A 20,186-nucleotide genomic window follows, 5' to 3' on the forward strand; every position below is an offset into this window, starting at 1 on the left:
CCATAACACAGAGCTGTTCCCGCTCTCCCCAATAGGTCCACGAGATAAATCTTACATATACAACCATCTCTGCTGGCCAGCTGTGCGCAGCTCTTTGAGATGGGGAGATATGAGGAAAGGCAGCCCAGTGAAGCAGAGAGAACTTGCATCGCCTGAGACGGGTCTGTGTGTGACTCATGGTTAATAAACCTGGTTATGCAGTTCATACTGAATTTGCTCACTGTAAAACATGGATGATAAAGTACCTACCTCGGAGAAATGTTATAAAGCAGAGACTGGTAAACAAAGGCCTATGGGCCAAATCCAGCCTACGACCTGTTTTGCTACTGCGCAAAGAGCAAAGACGGGATTTTAAGTGGTTGGGGGAAAAAAAAATCAAAAGTAGCCATATATTTCATGACGTGTGAAAACTCTACGAAATTCAAACGTCCATGCCCATAACTAAAGTTTTACCAGAACCCAACCACAATCATTCATTTACATTATCTATGGCTGCCTTGCACTGAAGTGGCAGAGCTGGGCAGTTGCAACAGAGACGGTATGGGTTGCAAAGCCTAACATGTTTACTCTTTGGCTCTTTCTGCCGACCCCTGATGTGAAGAACGAACGATGTGAAGTTAAGTTTATAGCAGAGTCCATGGAACACAGCAGAAGCCCAAGAACAGTGAGCTCTCTGCATCCACCCCAATGGCAACCCAACATCTCTCTGGCCTTTTACCAGCCTTCAGACTCTAGGTACCCATTAGCTGGCATATTAAGTAAAGGGTCTTGATTCGTAAGATCAATAATAGCATCTCTGCCATGGGAAGGCAAATCAATGAAAAAAAAAAAAAAAAACGATTAAAAGACTTCTCTACTTCTGTGGGGCAATCCCACAGGGCAGCTGCCTGGACTCAAGGACAACACGTGCCCGACTTGCATGTAAACACAGCAATCAACTCTATTAATTGACAAGCCATGGGACAAGTCTAATTGAGGGTAGAGCACAATTGATTACTTACTAATTATCACTAGTTTATTTCCAATCTTGAGAAACACATCTTAGACCAGGGAAAGCACTCATTCTCCCCTTAGGCTTTTTCAAACCCTTACTATGAAGAATGCTCTGACATGGGCTATTTACATGATAGAAGTGATGAGAAAGGGGTGAAAGACTGAGCTGCAGTGCAAGTTGCCTGAACTTACCATCCAGGGACAAAGGTCCACAACCTTGCACGCTGGGGACCTTGGGCGAACAACTAGCTTCCTGTGTATTACGTAGAGATAAATGGGCAAAACCAGTTGTGACAGCCCATGTCTGGGCATTTTGAGAGTAACCATGCTTCCTGCTGGTTTGTCAGATATGTGAGCAGCCTCCCAAAAGAAGCCTGGCAGAGGTAATAACCACAACAGTAGTATTAAAAATAACAACGACAACACGTCATTGCAGCGTTATTCACAACAAGCAAGGGGGAAGCAACCTAAATGTCCATCAACAGATGAGTGGGTAAGCAAAATGTGGTCTATCCACACAATGCAGTATTATTCAGCCTTTCTTGGACTTCCCTGGTGGCGCAGTGGTTAAGAATCTGCCTGCCAATGCAGGGGACATGGGTTCAAGCTCTGGTCCTGGAAGATCCCACATGCCACGGAGCAACCTAAGCCCGTGCGCCACAACTACTCAGCCTGCGCTCTAGAGCCCGCGAGCCACAACTACTGAAGCCCTCACACCTAGAGCCCGTGCTCTGCAACAAGAGAAGCCACCACAACGAGAAGCCCGCACACCACAACGAAGAGTAGCCCCCGCTCGCCACAACTAGAGGAAGCCGGAGCCTGCCAACCAAGAGCCAATGCAGCCAAAAATAAATATTAAGAGAAAAAAAATACATTCTGACACATGCTCCAACACGGATGGACCTTGAGGACATTACACTAAGTGAAATAAGCCAGACCGAAAACAACAAATAATGTATGATGCCACTTATACGAGGTATCCAAAGTGGTCGAACTCATAGAAACAGAAAGTAGAATGGTAGCTACCAAGGGCTGGGGAAGAGGAAAGGAAGCTGTTGTTTAATGGGTATGGAGTTTCAGTTTTACATGATGAAAATGTTCTAGAGACCTTCTGCACAACAATGAATACAGTTAACACCACCGTACTACTGTAGACTTACTTGAAAATGGTTAAGATGATAAATTTCATGTTATCTGTGTTTGACCACAAAAAACTGTAATGATGAGAATGACGATGAGAGTTTCCATAACTAATACTTTCTGAACACTACATACACAGTTCCCAGACCCCGGGCTACATGCTGACAGATACCGTGTTTGATCGTTTCAAAAACCCCACGAGATGGGCACCGTCGTCCCCATTTTACCTTCAGGCAAAGTGAGGCACTGGAAGGCCAGCAACCTGCCCCAGTCACCCCGCTGCTAAGAGGCAAAGCAGGGGTTTGGGGGCTGGCAGTCCGACCCACCACTATGATACAACGGCCAGCTAGGAAGTCAGCACTGACAGAATCTGGGAAGGAGACAAAAACCCTATGATGTAAATCTTAAATCTTCAAGCAAGTTTATCTGAGAGCAGAGGGGAAACGGAGCTAGTGTTTACTAGTCTCACGTGAGTGGCTCTCCCTCAGTTCATCCAATCAAGACTCGTCCTAGGCTCTTCCAAGACAGATTCCATCAGCCAGCCTCTGGGTGCTTTTTGGTCATTATTTCTGTTCCTGTGTGCTTTTAGTTCACTGCATTTTGGGGGTAAACTTTTATTGAAGATATGTGTGTGTGTGTGTGTGTGTGTGTGTGTGTGTGTACACATTACAAGTGTACGTGTTACAAGTGTATGGCTCACTGAATTTTTACAAACTGATTGCACCCATAGAACAAGCACTGAGATCAAGAAAAAGAACATGGCCAGGACCCCAGAAGCCCTCCTTGTACGCATTTGTACCATCTCATCTAATACCACAGATCAATTTTGTTAAAACAACCTATTTTGAAAATTACATGAAATTAGCTTTCAGGTTGCGATGTGAAATTGACATAGAGCAAAATATAGAGACACGGTCAGAGCAGGATGGTGACCAAGAGCATTTAGAAAGATCTGAACTTGAATCCTGGATCTATCACTGCTCAGCTGTCTGCCTTGTTGAAAAGGACTTACTCTTTAAGCCTTAGCTTCCTTATCAGAAAAAGGAGGTATAATGAGCTAGAATAAAGGAACCGGAATAAACGAAACAGTGTACATAAACCTATTATGATGCCTTGAACAGAGCTATTACTTCCTAGAGCACGTGTTGGCAAACTACAGCTTCCTATTTTATAAATAAAGTTTTACTGGAACAAATCCATGCCGATTCATTTACACTACAAAGGTAGAACTGAAAGCTGGAGTAGAGACTCTCTGGCACGAAACGTCTATTCTAATATTCACTATCTGGCCCTTAACTAAAGTTTGCTGATCCCCGCTTTAGAATATGGGCCATGTTTGCTGTTGTGTCCACAGGAACTAGAGCAGCCTGGCGCATGGTGAGCACTCAGGTAGTGGCCTTTATTTGCAACAATTATCTCTTTCTTTTAGTTATCATTAATGGGTTTAGGGAATTTTTCAGTTGAACACATTCCTAAACAATATGATAAGGAAACGGTGAAATCACAAAAATGAAGCCTGGTAAAACTTGAAACAAGTCAGCCCTGGAGATACCCTGAAAGATTAATAGGTCTGTAAACGCTCGCAAAAGAGAAGCACCCAAGGTCAACACAAAAGGCACTGAACTTGAGGTCAGAAGAGTGGGGTTAGAATCCTAGCTCTGCCATTAGCTAACTGGTTGACCCAGATGCGGAATGATTCTCAGTCTTGGTACCCTCACCACTGCTAATTTACGGTTGAGAAAAGAAACTCCAGCAGGATCGGAACGGGACAAGACTGGAGTCAGGAAAGCTATCGGGACCCTGACTCATGCAGGCAGCGTTGCTAGAAATAATGAGAGAACAAATCTTCAAGTGTCTTCAGAATCATTATTTTAACATAAAACAAGTTTATGAAACAATGGTCCACTGACCTGGCTACACTGTATGATAATTATTTGTTTCCTTGTCAACCTTCCTAAGCAGGCTCGTCTAATGACTGGAAACAGTAACTGTTACTTGCTAGCTGTCCCTTCATATCAGGTGTCTTCTGCCGTATGAAGTGTGATGCAGGACGCGGCACTGGCACAAAATAATCGTTCGATGCATAAATGAATGTGGAATTAGATGTGGCCCTTCTGCGGTCGTCTGCCACATCAGAAAGAGGACAGGGAGTCAGGGCAGCTTCGAGCTAACATAAGCACTAGAAAACGGCAAAGAGGGCTTAGAGGTTAGATGTATGTCTCGAAAACATGATTTGTGCACGTCTTCAGGTGCAGGCTCAGTCCCAGCCAGCACCATCTCCAGCCCTATACCGTGAACCCCGGACAGCTCTCCTGACTCTCGTCCGATTCCAATCTGGCTACAGTTGTCTTTCTAAGCCATAAATCAGACCATATCACACTCCCTTTATTTTTTATTCATTTCATTATTTATTTATTTATGGCCGTGCCTCGCACGTGGCTTGTGGGAGTTTAGCTCCCAAACCAGGGCTTGAACCCAAGTCCACGGCAGTGAAAGCCCATGTCCTAACCACTGGGCCGCCAGGGAATTCCCCCCACGCTCCCTTTAAAATGCATTACCAGCTTCCTAAACACATTAGCTCGGTGCAGAACTGTGCTGTCCCGTACAAGGGCCGCTAGCTACACGTGACCACTGAGCACCTGAGATACAGCTGGTCTGGCTGTGAGTGTCACATACATATCAGATTCAAAGGCTTAGCAGGAAAAAAGTGTAAAATCTGTTATTCGTAGGTTTTCAGACTGATTACATGTTGAAATGATAATGATTTTAGATGTGTTCAATCAAATTAAACAGGCTATTAAATTAATTTCACTTTTTAATAACTTTTTGAACATAAGTGAGTGGTTCATCTTCCGTTTCTACTAGATAGCAATGGGGCAGAAAGTCCCTCCGTGTAGACCTGGCTCCGGTTCTCTCTCACCTCCATCAGCAGAGCCCTGCTCCCTCACCTCTGAACTTCAGCCTTCTCTGCAGGTTTCTGAATAGCCCACTTGCAGCCTGGTCTTTGGGCATCTGGTGCCCCCTCTCCCCGGAACATTCTATCAGGTCAACTCCTCCTGGCCTCATAGGACTCTGTTTCACAGTATCTGTGAAGGATTTCCTGAACACAAATGCTGTTTGTTGCTCCCACTGCCCAACGCCCCCGGGCTCCAGTGGACCACCTGCCACATGTCCTGAACTGGCCACTGACTCAGTCTGATGCCCCACCTGGATTATACATTCTCTCCATCTCACTCCTGTTGGATCCCCAGTGCAGGGGCCAGCAAAAGTTCCAGGCACTCAGTGTGCACAGAATAGAAATGCAGTCCATGAACTTACACCCTAACAGGGTGTCTCATAAGAGGTAGACTAGGATACAGCCTTAAGAAAGTGCCATCGGCCAAAAGAGAAAAAAGAACGGTGCTCTATGTTCTAAATGTGGGGTTCAAATCAGTGAAACCTTTTTAAAGAACAACATGACATATTTAGCAAACTTTAAGATGCTCAAACCCACGGATGATGCAACTTCCGTGCCTGTGGATCTGAACTACTGAGAGAAACCCTTGATCATGAATGCAAACATGAACGTACCAGTATGTCCACTGGAGCACCATTTGTAAAAAGCACATGATTCAGTACAACCTAAGTATCCCACACTTTACAGCCAGGGTTGTAAGTTATGGCACATCCATTCAGCAGAACAGCATGAAACTGTGAAAAGGAAGGAAGCGGATTCTATGTGCTGAAGAGGAAAGATGTCCAGGATATATGAACGGTGTGTGGGTGGAGTACAGGGCATTGTGTATTGTTTCCTCACATTATCGTTTTTCAAAAATATGTGTCTGTTGAAACACAACATTGTTAACTATACCCTAATATAAAATAAAATAATACAATAAATGCAACTAACACAACATTGTTAATCAACTATACCCCAGTATAAAAAAAAATTACGTGTTTGTGTACACATATACACAGACTCTTATCAGAAGGATACACAAGACACTGGTGATGGAGGTTCTTAGAGGGAGGGTGGAGGGAGATGGTGGGGGGGGCAGCCTGCACTGTGTGTTCTCTTTGAACTTGCTAATCACATGCACACATTACTTTCAAAAACAGATTAACAAGGGCTTTCTGGGTACCTTTTCTGTTGTACATTTCCACATGGCCAAGGAAGGTCCCAATTATTTCCCTCCCCCAAGTCGAAGAGACAGTAAAACAGCAACATCCCACGGACGTCACCTACCGTGATCTTCTTGTGGTCAGGAAACTCGAGGCCAAAATAATCTCCTTCCACGAGGTTCAGGTGGCTGCACACCGCATCCAGCAGCACTTTCCCCGGGGCTCTTTGCTGGGAACAGAAACAGCGGGAGTTACGCCCTCTGAGACAGGCAGCTAGGGACGCACACCGCACACCGCGGCTCCCACTACAGGAAGCCTCTTCATGCCCGAGTCTGTAACCGCTCGCCACCAAGCACCGCCACTACACCCTGGTCACCGGCCCCGTGCCCACCACCAATTCCCTTCTCATGCTGCCCTCACACTTAGGTGCTGACCTCTGCCATCTTCTCCCTACCCCAAGGCCAGGCACTACCCCCCTTAAAAATAACAGGCAAATGCCATATGATATCACTTATATGTGGAATCTAAAATATGCGACAAATGAACTTATCTGTGAAACAGACTCACAGACATAGAGAGCAAACCTGTGGTTGCTGGGGGGAGGGGGGTGGAGGAGTGATGGATTGGGAGTTTGGGATTAGCAGGTGCAGACTCATACATAGAATGGATAACGACAAGGTCCTACTGCATCGCACAGGGAACCATATTCAGTACCCTGTGATCAATCACAGTGGAAAAGAATATGAAAAAGAATGTATATATATGTACAACTGAATCTCTTTGCTGTACAGCAGAAATCAACACACCACTGTAAATACTTAATAAATTACAGAAATAATAGACTTTATTTTTTAGAGCAGTTTTTGGTTTACAGAAAATTGAGCAGGAAACACGTGGGGAGAGTTCTCACGCACCTCTCCCCACCACACCCAGTGCCCCACTTACTAACATCTTGGGTTAGTATGGTACATTTGTTACAATTGTTGAGCCAATACTGATACATCATCACCATCCAAAGTCCATAGTTTACACTGGGATTCACTCTTTGTGCTGTATCCTTCTGTGGATTTCAACAAACGCATACTATCATAGAGCCCCCATAACCGGATCACACAGAAGAGTTTCACCAGCCTAAACATCCCCTGTGCTCCCTTCGTCCGCGCTCACCACCCCCCAAACTCCTGGCAACCACTGATCATTTTATTGTCTCTCTAGTTTTGCCTCTTCTAGAATGTCATATAGTTGGAATCGTATAGAATGTTGCCTTTTCAGATTGGCTTATTTCACTTAGCAGTATGCATTTAAGCTTCCTCCATTCTTATTGATGAATAATATACCACTGTGTGGATGGACCACAGTTGGTTTACCCATTCACTTGTTGAAAGACAGCTCGGTTGCCCAAGTTTGGGCAATTGTGAATAAAGCTGCTATTAATATTTGTGTGCATTTCTGTAACTTTTCAGCTCATGATCCCATGCCCTTTTTGTGGCAGCTGAAAGCCTGTCCCTGTTCCTCTTGCTTCCCCCTCCACCCCCTGCCAAATGTGGCAGAATGTACGGCTTTCTTCTCTAGACTTTGCATAAACTCTCATCTAGACTTCACAGGAACTGAGGGTAAAGGCCATACGTTATTTATTTTTTTAGGCCATAGGTTATTAATCGCCTTACCCACGATGCCTAAATGCCAACCAGTCTTGTTGAAACGAATGAACAAATGAATACAATTACTCATTCCACTGTATTCTCTGTAGTTAAACATCTACGAGTCTGTCTCCCCAATGAAACTCTGGGCTACCTGGTCACCTTTCTATTCCTATTGGCTAGCGCAGCCCCTGGCACTCCCTCAATGTCTGCTGAAATCAATACTATACATGTATTTTCTATACCCTGAATCTATAAAACCAGTAACTGGAGACGACACTGCCTTGAAACATTTTTCTTGCAGTGTTTGATCTGTGTGGTGAAATTGGATCCATTTTGCAAGTGGGTCGTTAGGAATCTACCAGATAGTGAAGAGAAACCACATATATCATCTTCCCTTTCTACACTTTCGACCCTAAAGAGCTTAGAATCATATGCCTTGGTTTCTCTTCACTATCTGGTAGATTCCTAACGACCCACTTGCAAAATGGATCCAATTTCACCACACAGATCAAACACTGCAAGAAAAATGTTTCAAGGCAGTGTCGTCTCCAGTTACTGGTTTTATAGATTCACTTCCCCTCTGCTAAGAGCAGAGCAATTTAGGAGCCAATTAGTAACCCAGGAGACTAATTGGCAGTAGCAGTCAGAGCCTGACAAGTACAATGATGGGCACATCCATTAGGCCACCCAACAGCGTGACCTGAGGGGCTAGCAAAGGTGCTTCCGTGTCCAGTGATAAAGCATATTTCTTTTCTTTTTTTTAAACAGACACCACTTTGTGCTCCCATATTCCTCATGGTTGAAATCCAGAAGATATTCACAGTTATCTAAGGGCATGCAGTAGTCTCCATGGATAATCCCAAACTCCCAGGCTCTAGACTTTGAATGCCTGGTCCAAGGGTCACCAGGAGAGTCGTTTCACTTGCCCTGATGGCAGGACTAACATGTAATGGTGTGTAAACCCCGTCCTTGTCTGTCAAACGTATCCCCCCCACTACCCCAGCACACACACCCCTACGTTTATCCAGTGTTAACAGCTGAACGGATTACTGGTCACCAATCTTATTTCCCACTTCTTTGTCAAAGCAACGCACCCTCAGTCATGCTGAGAGCACTTGGGAATTCACCAGCCAGGCTCACGGGGGGGTCTTGAGTTCAATTCCTCACACCTGCCTCCATAGAACTGTATGAATGACTTAGGCATGGCTACTTGTTCGAGGTCCTCTTCTCTGGCCAGTAAAATCTGCAGAGGCTAGCTAGTAAGAACATGATAGAAATGGGCCAGGTGCTAAGAAGCTGTGGAAGAATTCCTGTATCGTAAGATCTTTTATTTTATTTTATTTATTTATTTATTTTTGCTGTACGCAGGCCTCTCACCGCCGTGGCCTCTCCCGCTGCGTAGCACAGGCTCCGGACGCGCAGGCTCAGCGGCCATGGCTCACGGGCCCAGCCACTCTGCGGCATGTGGGATTCCTCCCGGACCGGGGCACGAACCCACGTCCGCCGCATCGGCAGGCGGACTCTCAACCACTGCGCCACCAGGGAAGCCCCATCATAAGATCTTTTTAAGAGAAGACCACATTCCAGTTTCACAATTCTTCTTTCTCACCATTCTTGACATTTCCTATTTGTTACAAACTGAACCACCAATTATCTGACCAGCTGGCAAGCACTCACGTCTCCCAGAGAATTCCTGGAACTAAGTGAATTTGATAACTTCATCTAGATTTACAGAGTCTGGGAAATGAGACTTTACAATTCAACGCTGCAAGTCTAAACAAGTAAAAAAGTCAACATACAATGGATGCCTTTATGGAATGATGTTCAACTCAGCACTTCACGGAACACGCCGAGGAGAGGTAGAGTTACCCCCTGAATCAGGTCCTTTACTGAGTCAGCAGAGATTTTTGTGACCACACTGAGCATATCTTGGTAATGATAAGAGGCTGGAAATAGACGCTTGGAATCTAGTTAATATATAAGCCTGGTCGCAAGTCTTAAAATTTTCCTTAAAATTTATTATTTTGTACAAATCTTTGATGCAAAAATGACTTTTCAATGGGACCCAAATTTTTATATAGGGAGAAGTTAGAGTTTGAACAATATTATATAGTTCCTAAAATTCATCCGTAAAATAGATGCCTTTAATGCATTATATGAATTGTCCTGTGAACACTGGCTATCTTCAGGGGTATAAGGAAAGCCAGCATGTAGAATTACTAGAAAGTATTTATAAGGGTTGAAATGCAGTCACTAGATGACAATTTCATGGGTAAACGGACACGGCATTAACTTCCCAATGTATACCAGGCAGCTATGGCCTAAAATGTTCCTAGATAGGCTTCACAATGCCAAAGTTCAGGGACACTGTTTCCCTTTCTTTTAGGGGTCGGTGTAGAAATGTCTGGGTTTAATCAATGCACCCAGGGCTGAATTCCGCTTCAGAGAAAGCATCTCAGAGAAGGGAAGCAGGAAGAGTTTTACCCACATTCTTTAAGAAAAATTATCCCCTCTTTCTTTCCAACAGTGGATTCACTCAGTCCACAGCATCGTTTCTTTACACTTGCCTCCAATGAATTTTTTGAACTTCACATTAAAAGCAATTTTGCTCAAAATTCACACCACAGGATATAAAATGGATGGTAGCAATGGTTGCACAACCCTGTGAATGTACTTAATACCACTGAATTGTACTTAAAAATGGCTAAAATGGTAAATCTTTTGTTGTGTTCATTTTACCAAAATTTAAAAATGCAGAAAAAAAGACCAAAAAAAAAAAAAACAGTAACTGAGGATGGCGTTCACATCTACATACAAATGACTGAAGGGAGTTACTCACAATAGAATCTGTTTAAACTATTTTTAAGAACAAGAAAATCAAGAATCCACCTCCTTTACATTAGATCTTCGAGAAACACTGAGGGGTAGGACCCAGCTCAAGTTGAGCGTCTGTGAAGAGCCGTATCACACGGGGAGAATGAGTGATATCCGTGTGTGCGCTAAAGGGCTGTTAATATTTCTCAGCACAAAAGGTTCTTTTACGTGTCTGGCGAAGAAAAACGCATGATATGAACATCGTTGGAAGTAACCACAAATTACGCACCTGGGGCAGGCTTTGCACGAGACAGATGATGGGGTTCAACAGCTACAAAGCCACCAGCCCTTTGTTGCTAAAACAAACCTATAAATGAGTCAATAAAGTCTGGATGTGGGGAAAGGTGGCAACACCGTAGACTAGGCTGGCAGAACACAAAGAGGAGACACTCAGGAAAATTCATCTGTAAACGTACTTTCTCAAAGAGTAACTTACTTTAAGATACACACACACACACACACACACACACACACTTACGGCTGCACAAATTATCATACACGAGGAAGGAAAAACAAATCACTTAGGCTTCATCTGAAAACCTGTATCTGTTAGAAATGGTTTAACATGAAAGGGACCTCATGATGAATGTTTTTCAAATTGTCCCCAAGTGTTTGTACTGGGGCTGAGGGGGGCAGATCTCTGAGACTCCCACACCCCCTAAGAAACTAAGAGTCTGGCTGGCCCCGCACATGGCCAGTCTTGATTAAAACAGTCCAGAAGTGAAGAAACCAAATAGCGATCATGCGTCGTATTTTGGAGAACAAACCGATAATTAGTGAAACCACATAAGCAAATTTTTGTCACTTGTTTCTCACTGGCTGCTTTAAATTATGCTCCAAGAGACGTCTGAAGTTTAATCTAGTGCACAAATAAGGTGGCTGACTGCTCACTGTGCGCCCCCACTGCTTTCTCCATTTTGAAGAGGCTTTTCATGGAATCCTATAAAATTAAATTTTAGGAGGAGGTTTACATTCTTGGGGAGTGTCTGGCAACTAAGTACTGAATAAGAAATAGTATGAACATTCACACAGAGCTTCAAGCTATTAAAAACTGTGAATCAAAGTCCTTTTGGTTTATTGTGCCTTTAAAATATGTCTATGCCTTCAGGTTATTTCTATTACATCAAGTTTTATGAGGAAGTATTTTTTTTTCCTCTAAAAGAATAAAGACAATTCTTTCCAGGTTGGGGGTGTCTTCTACACCCTCTCCCCACCTCATCAGAGGGTCTGAACAAAGGAGTCACCCTACATGATACAGCCAAAATCTGCCTTGCTGAAATAATCTCATAGACAGAAATTGATAAAGATAACATTTGACCAACTTTACAAAATATGCGTCAGCTGAGGTTTCAGAGAGCTGTTTCTGGAAGTATTTTGTTTTTCTCTCCTTTGGGATTAAGGTAACCAAGACAACTAGGGCATGCTCTTCTACAGCAGAAGGGAATGGCTTCTCTCAAAGGCCTCAGCCCTTTTTCCTACCGTTAATACCTATTAGAATATTGTTCAAATTTCCATAACCCACTAACCCTCACCACGGGTGTCGTTAACATGGCAGATTTCCTCCTGGCCCTTTGGTGGTTTTTGACCAGATGGGTAGAAGTATTAATAACCATGATGGCTTACGGAGCCTGGGGTACATCTGTCAAGTGAGTAGCCACATGCAGGCACTGTGCTAGGGGCTAAGGGAATGGAAATCAATACAAGTATCTCTCGCTGAGTCGGAGGTTAGAGAATAAAGCAGCTAAATTAGAAGGTATGGTAAGTGCTATGTGAGAGAGAGAGAGAGAGAGAGAGAGAGAGAGAGAGAGAGCGAGAGAGAGAGAGAGCGAGAGAGAGAGAGAGCGAGAGAGAGAGAGAGAGAGAGAGAGAGAGAGAGAGAGAGAGAGGGAGAGAGAGAGAGGGAGAGAGGGAGAGGGAGAGAGCGAGCGCACATGCACTCTAGTGTCTTTTCTTATAAGGACACTAATCCTATCGGATCAGGGCTACACCCTTATGACCTCATTGACCTTACTTCTTTATTCCAAATACAGCCACACTGGGAGTCGGGCTGTCAACATAGAAATTTGGGGGAGTGGGGACACAATTCAGTCTATAGTAGGTGGAGCCAGGAAAGGACTGGAGATACTGTCGACCCCTTAGGATCAATGTGAGGATTAAATAAAACTCTGACCGCAAAGTATTTAGCAAAGACCCTGGCACGTAACACAAGTTCTCTATACTGTTGCTTCTACTGTGATGGGGAAATGTTAGTTTATAAAATTAAGGGCAGGGGAATGGGCTGACATTGAGGAGGATGTCCCATTTCCCAACCCCAAAGGCATGTCTCTGCAACGTCATGGGATGGAAAGCCTGGCTACCACATCTGTGTGTGTGTGACCATGTCCCCAAGGGCAGAGTCCGTAGCCAGGTATGCTTATTCTGCCCTAGAATTCTGCTGGAGGCGATTCGGAGCAGTGCTTCTCTGATTGGTGTGCCCATCGATCACCTGCAGACGCTGATTCGGGAGGGCTGGGGTGAGGCCCAAGAATCTGCATTTCTAACAAGCTCCCAGTGGATGCTGCAAAGACTCTGCTTTGAGAGCCAGGTGCCAGTCATGTCGATACGTGGACCCCCACCAGGCAGAGCCGGCGCACTTGGCGGTCTCTGGCTCCAATCTCCATTTCGGGATAACTTCAAGCTTGAGACGCAACCGTAGCAAATAACACTGAACCCACTGTCACGGGCCGAATTGTGTCTCAAGAAGACATGAAGTCCTAACTCCTGGTCCCTGTGAATGAGATCTTATTTGGAAACAGGGTCTTTGCAGATGTGATCAAGTGAAGATGAGGTCATTAGGGTGGGCACTAACCCAACAGGAGTGGTGTCCTTATAAGATGGTGTGAAGACAGACACACAGGGATAAGGCCATGCGATGACAGAGGCAGAGACAAGTGATGTGGCTGTGAGCCAAGGAACGCCAAGGACGGATGGTCCCCACCAGCAGCTGGAAGAGGCAAGGAAGGGATTCACCCAGGGTCTCGGAGGGAGTATGGTCCTACTGGCACCTTGGCTTTGAACTTCTAGCCTCCAGCACGGTGAGAGAATAAAGTTCTGATGTTTCAAGCCACCAGTTTGTGGTACTTTGTTACAGCAGCCCTAGCAAACTCATACAGCCACCTTCCGCAGTGCTGTTACCCACCTCTCAGCCACCTGGGGGCAGAGACGACGCCGTCACGTCCTGCTCTGTTCCTTTCAAACGAAGAGATTATAATGAAATAATGACGTGATAAGTGGATTGGGGATAACATAAACATTCTGGCCTTGAAAATTTCTCTAACTGGAAAAACCAAATAAACTCAGTAAGTAGTACACTCGTGATAGGAGATAATTGACTTTTCCTGCTTATCGTTAAAAGGTGTTCCTCTTTTTACTGTTGCTGCTCTAGATATGAGCAGTATTCTACAAAGTTCTTTTTACACCCTAAGTCTCTTTTGGACCCTTCCACCCCTGATGGGGGAGGGGCAGGGTCCAGGCTGGGAAGTCCCCCAGCTCACGCAGCCTCCCACCAACCAGCCCTCCGTCCAGAGTTCCCCCTTCCTGACCCCTCAGCATGTAGTCAGCAGCTGCCAGTGAAGCAGAGACCCAAGAATACAATTGGAGAAATCTCATAGGAACTCACCGATCCGTCCATAAATACATTTTTTTCTTAGAAATTTTAGCACAAGGCCACTGCAGACTGGGCTTAATATAAATGATTAAGAAGGTGACACTTGTGGCTAAAGATGGCAGACTGAATACACGCAGCTCATCTCCACGGTACCCAGAAACCCTGTTTAAAAGAAACAGTAAAAGGATGAAAAGAGGAATTCATAGGAAACCGAGAAAACGAGAGAAGAGACAGCGGGTAAGAGATTTCCCCCAAATTCTAGAAGATGACAGAGGAGAAAACTGCAGTCTAATTACAGAGGAGAAGAGAGGCAGCAATAAGGAAGCAGTCAAATTCCACAGAACTACCCAAAAGGTCAGGAACGGGAGACGCCAAGTACTTCCGATAAGGCAGGGCAGAGTGAAAAACTTTTAAAAACATTGTAATTTGTATCCTCATATAGCTCCGAGTTTATAACTAACATAACCCCAGGAGGTTATAAAAAGGAATATTTGGTTAACAAGAAAGAGCTCTTCGAAATGAAAAATAGCACGGCAGAAATTAAAATGTCACTGTGAGAGTTTAAAGATACAGTGGAAAACTCTCCTAGAACCTACACCAGGCGACCAAGGCGTGGCAGCGGGGAGGGGAGGACGGGAGACATTTAGAAAGGCTCAACATCTGAATCATGCGACCCCCTACACAGAGAGGCCCAAGGGGAAGGGGAATTATGCAAGCATAATATAAGGAAATTTCCAGAACTGAGGAGTATGACTTTCAAGATTGAAAAAGGGCCAGAGAGTATCTCATGGAATGAGCACGATCCATTTCAATGCAAATTATTGGGAAGTTTGGGAACACAAGGAAAAAAAAGATTCTAAAAGTTATGAGAGAGAAAAGCAAAGGCTAGTGAATCAGAATGGCTCAGGACTTCCAGACAGCACACTGGAAGCCAGTACAGAGTCCCAACCAAACCCAGTTATGGGACATCAATAATCATGTCTAAGATGCAGCTGCCCTGGGGGCGGAGGGACCGGTACATCTGCACACCCACAACACACCTAAGGCTGCACCCCGGGGACACTCCGGGCCAGAGGACACAGAGTTGGCGCCAAGGTGACACTCGCCGTGGAGCTGGGATTCAAACTCAGCTTCAGAGAATCTGCTCCTAACCGGCAGCCTCAGAGTCTATTTTCCCTCTTATCTCCTTCAAGACTTCCACCCCTAATTTTGATGATGCAAACTGTCCTGGAGAAAACTTGCTGGGAAAACCAAGGGAAGAGGCTGACATTTGCAACTGCTGTAACTTGGGGGCACCAAAGCCGGTCGGTAGGACATACGGTCTGATATATATGGAAGGTGTGACCGTAGTACGGCACAGCCCCTGCAGGCCAGGGTGAGTGTCACATAAACCAGTCGTGACCTGCTGCAAAGGCAGGACTCCTTAGTTAACCAAGAAATGGAACAGCGGAAATGTGGGAGATGTTTCTCAAGCTGTGTCTCCAGCCCCTGGGGGGTCTTAGAGAGGCAGTATAATATAATTAAGAACACAAACTTTGGAGGCATCTGTCTTCTTGCAAATTCCCCATCACTCCATGGCAGTGTGACCTGGGATGAGGTTACTCTTTGGGCCTCGGCTTCCACTTCTGTAGAATGGGAGCAGGACTGAAACACCTCGTAGGATGTAGTGAAGATTAAACAACTCAGCATATAGCAAGCCTAAGGACGGTACCCAGAACTCAGCAAACTCTACTGGGTATTAGCTATGATGGTGATGACGATGATGATGAGAAGGGGAGGAGGAGGACGAGGGGGACAAGGGGGAGGAGGAAAATGACTCAAAGCCCAACGGTGGACCCAGTAGCAGCCTTGGCCGCAAACACTGTGATCGCCATTGCTGTGAGATGCCAAGTAGAGTTAAGAACAGGAGCTACAACTATAAAACCAAAGTCTGGGGAGCCGGGACAAGTCTTTCATTCTGGGGGAAAGTAGCTAAATGTTGAGGCCTGCCCATCTACCGGGTGCACAAACGCAGCAATTCTTCCTCAGTGCTGCGGCTCCAAGGGTGGCCACGGTGTCTGGGGTGGGGGACACACTGTGCTCCTTGTTCCCTCCACACTGAGCCCCAGCGTTCAGAACACTCATTAAACACACTTCAGATTGGATTTCAGAGTCCCGACTCCGGGCCGCAAAGAGAATGGATCCTTTCAGCTCCTTTGCTGTAATTTAGTTACATTAGAACCACAGTGTCATTAGTACAGAACTGTCCATCTTCCTTCGTTCCAAGACTTTGTGTGTGTGTGTGTGTGTGTGTGTGTGTGTGTGTGCGCGCGCGCGCGCGCGCAGACGTGGTAGAAGGTTTCTATTGATTTCCTGCAAACCTGTAATATGTGAACAAAAAAAACAAAAATGTTTATAGAGAATTTGGTTATTCATAGTGCAGGGTTTGTCTGCTCTTGACCTTGACACATTCATTGGCTTTTGATCACAATTAGAAGTAGATGAAAAAAAAAAGTCCAAGATTTACTGAAATTAAAAAAATCTTGCTTGACACTTTGTTCCTTTAAATATCCATTAGACAGGGAATAAAGTATCCCGCAGATAATGAATAAGGCAAGTATAAACCAGATTCGGACGGCTCAGGGGAAGCATAGCACCCCTTCCAGCAACAGAAACATGCTCTCCTCTTTCTTATGTCTATTTGCTTTGGCACTTTTTTCTCTGGACTCCGTGGTCTAATTAAACCTCAAAAGTGCATTCAGGTCCCTGAGCCTGAAATTTCTGAAAATACACCTAATATCATACCTTGCCCCCCAAAATTATTATCCCAAAGGAAGAAGAAAAGCAGATACTTTGTTGAATTTAGCTTAACATCTGAACAGAAAGGTGAAGCCTTTGTAAAACCCAGCGACACCCGGGGTTCCCGGTTCTCATTCTTCACGTGCACATGAGCTCTTTGGTCATGTCTCAGAAACACGACCTTCCTCAGAACCAATCTCCAAGGCTCTTGGAGAACCTCCAAGGACATTAAGTGAAAGAAAAATCATTTTACATGTTTACAGACACTTTCAACAGAAAACATTTTTTAACATTTTTCAATTAGTAGGGGGAATGAGCACGTTTTCCCCATCCTGAAAAGGGATTTTAAAATTATTTCTTATGCAGAAGGCTTTTAAATTAAAAATATGTAAATCAAAGGGTGAAAACATAGCTTGTCAGATCCTTTAAGAATCCTCGGCTCTGGAGTCCCCAGAAAACTTCCCAAACAAATACTATTATTTTTCCATCTTTTTTCATGCACTTCTCAGGGTGGGGTGGGCTCCAGCCCATAAATATACGTTCATGTATTTGCAAGGAGATCAGAGCTATAGGCAGAGTTAGGACTTCTCTTCCTTTGAAAAACTGGCAAGCTCAGATGGATGGAAGCCCAGAAGCTCGAGACTTAGGGAAAAGAAACAAGTAAGTACAGAACAAAAATACAAGATGCATATCTAAAAGAGACAGAGGTAGAATGGTGGCTCCCAGGGGCAGGGAGTCAGGTGGGGACAGAGCTCAATTTGGGAAAATGAAGAGAGGCCTGGAGCTGGATGGTGGTGATGGATGCACAGCACTGTGAATGTATTTATTGCCACTGAACTGTATGCTTAAAAATGCTAAAGATGGTAAATTTTATACCTTTATTTTAGGTGTGTTTTACCACAATTAAAAAAAAAAAAAAAAAGGAAAAAATATCCCCAAATACTGACAGTCTGGAAGGAACTGGTAAATTTAGAGGTGAGGGGTAAGAAAAAGTCAAGTACCATACAGGGTATTTTCATCATAAAGATAGAGGGGAACCTAACATTTGAGGCATTTCCAGTGGACGAAACCATTACTTACTATACGTATAAAAACATGCGAGATTACATTTGAGAGCCGCACAGTGGGAAGACACGGGTTCTAGTGTCCTCAGGTTATAACTTCCATGCCAGGCTATGTTGCCCAGACTGGGCACTGATTTTCTCTTCTGAGCAATGGAATGGTGATATCCCCTACTGAGGTGTCTGGGAGAAGTAAATGAGGGAAATACACACCAAGTGCCAAGCACCAGGGCCCGAGTTTAGCAGAGACTCAAGAAATCTTAGTCAACCATTATGCTTCATTTTTAGTGGAAACTTTTTCCAAGTTATTTCCAACTTTTGGTAGCTATGCAAACTCCCTCTTAAGCATTTTTAAGCCTCACTACACTTTAACCACCATGAAATAAAATTTATATTTGCTCTTATATTCCAGTATCTTCTGATGAGGGACTGGGGAATCAAGATCCATTGATATTAGAGGAAGTGGGGTGGGTGGGAAGCAGACTGTATGATGAACAAACTAAGAAAGCACTAAAAAGCGATAAAAAACTGGATGTATTCACTGTGGATAACAGTCCTTTCCTGCCAGCAAGCTGCTAGAATAAGACGAAATACAAGCACATAGACCCTAGAATTCGGCAAAAGAAACTTACAGATAAGTATACAACAAAAGTACGGAAGGCACATCCCCAAATACGACCCGTCTGTTAGAAGGACTGAAAGCCTGAAAAGAATGCATTTTTAAGTATCAGACAACAAGCTCCTTGAGTGTTCATAAACCACAGCACTGACACACAAGATCGTCCGGCACGGTTTACATACGGATTCTTTAAGTTCTTATCAACTCAATAGAAAGGAACGCTGACCACCAGCCAGGATTTAATTAAGGAACTAATTGCAGTATAGCAATGATTCCGAGGGGCCTCTGAATATCAGGCTCACCTGGAGACGTCAAATCGTCCATCTCCGCTAACCCCATGCAGCCCTAGAGAGTCTCAAAAGCATGAAGAGTTTGGAAAAGGAACCCGTGCCCCCTGAAACAATTCTGATCCACACACACCTCACACACGTTCGTGGCACATGAGAACTTGGAAACCATGCAGCTTACTCTTTTATGGCATCCTTCTCGAATTCACCAGTTTGAATACCTTGTTGACACTTTTTTTCAGGACAATTCCCTTGTATTTCTCCTCTGCTTTTGACTTCTGTCACTTATGGTTACCATCTGACTTATTACATAAATAATTCCCAAATAGCTTCTCAAGTCAGTTCTATCAGAAACAGTTCATCTACTAAATTAGATGTTGTCACTCCTCTGCTCAAAACTCAAGAGTAAAAGCCAGAGTTCTTACAATGGAAATCAGGGTCCCAGGGGGCTTGCTCCATCCCCGCATCACCATGTCACCCGCATCTGATGGCATATCCAACTGCTTCCCCCCACCCCTGACTCACTCTGATCCAGCCATTCTCAGCATATCAGGTACACACCAGCCTCAGGGCCGTTGCACTGACTGCTCCGTCTGCCTGGAAGGCTCTCTCCCCAGAAATCCTCGCTGATAATTCCCTCACCTCTTTGGAGTCTTTGCACAAATGTCAGCTTCTCAATGGGGCTGACCTTAAGCACCCTACTTAAAACTACAATTTATCCCCACACCTCCATCCTCTTATTCTGGTCTATTTCTTCCATTTTTCCCTTTCAGTTATAATTCTCTAGCACCCAAAACAGTGCATCTCTTCATAATGTTTCTTTCTTTTTTTTTTTGGCCACGCCGTGGCACGTGGGATCTTAGTTCCCCGACCAAGGATCGAACCCATGCCCCCTGCAGTGGAAGCGCGGAGCCCTAACCACTGGACCGCCAGGGAATTCCCCATAATGTTCCTCATACATGGTAGTCTCTCTCTGGTAGAATGCACGCTCTGCCAGAATATGAATCTTTGTCTGTTTTGTTCACTAGAACAGCATGATACACA

The 20,186-nt window shown here is 44.6% G+C and overlaps 1 protein-coding gene across 2 annotated transcripts in view; it reads right to left on the bottom strand.

Annotated features, from left to right (window-relative positions):
* Nucleotides 1-20,186, bottom strand: part of FARP1 (FERM, ARH/RhoGEF and pleckstrin domain protein 1) — a 289,640-nt gene that overhangs the window by 99,093 nt on the left and 170,361 nt on the right. For both annotated transcript variants that reach the window (XM_022576900.3, XM_022576901.3), the window contains exon 3: nt 6,359-6,463. In XM_022576900.3, the coding sequence (XP_022432608.1) occupies nt 6,359-6,463 (105 nt within the window). The remainder of the gene's footprint in view (nt 1-6,358; nt 6,464-20,186) is intronic.

Source organism: Delphinapterus leucas, chromosome 18 (assembly GCF_059928025.1).
Source record: "Delphinapterus leucas isolate spDelLeu-1000000601 "Yukka" chromosome 18, BTC_Dleu_Yukka2, whole genome shotgun sequence".
NCBI classification, from domain to species: Eukaryota; Metazoa; Chordata; class Mammalia; order Artiodactyla; family Monodontidae; genus Delphinapterus; species Delphinapterus leucas.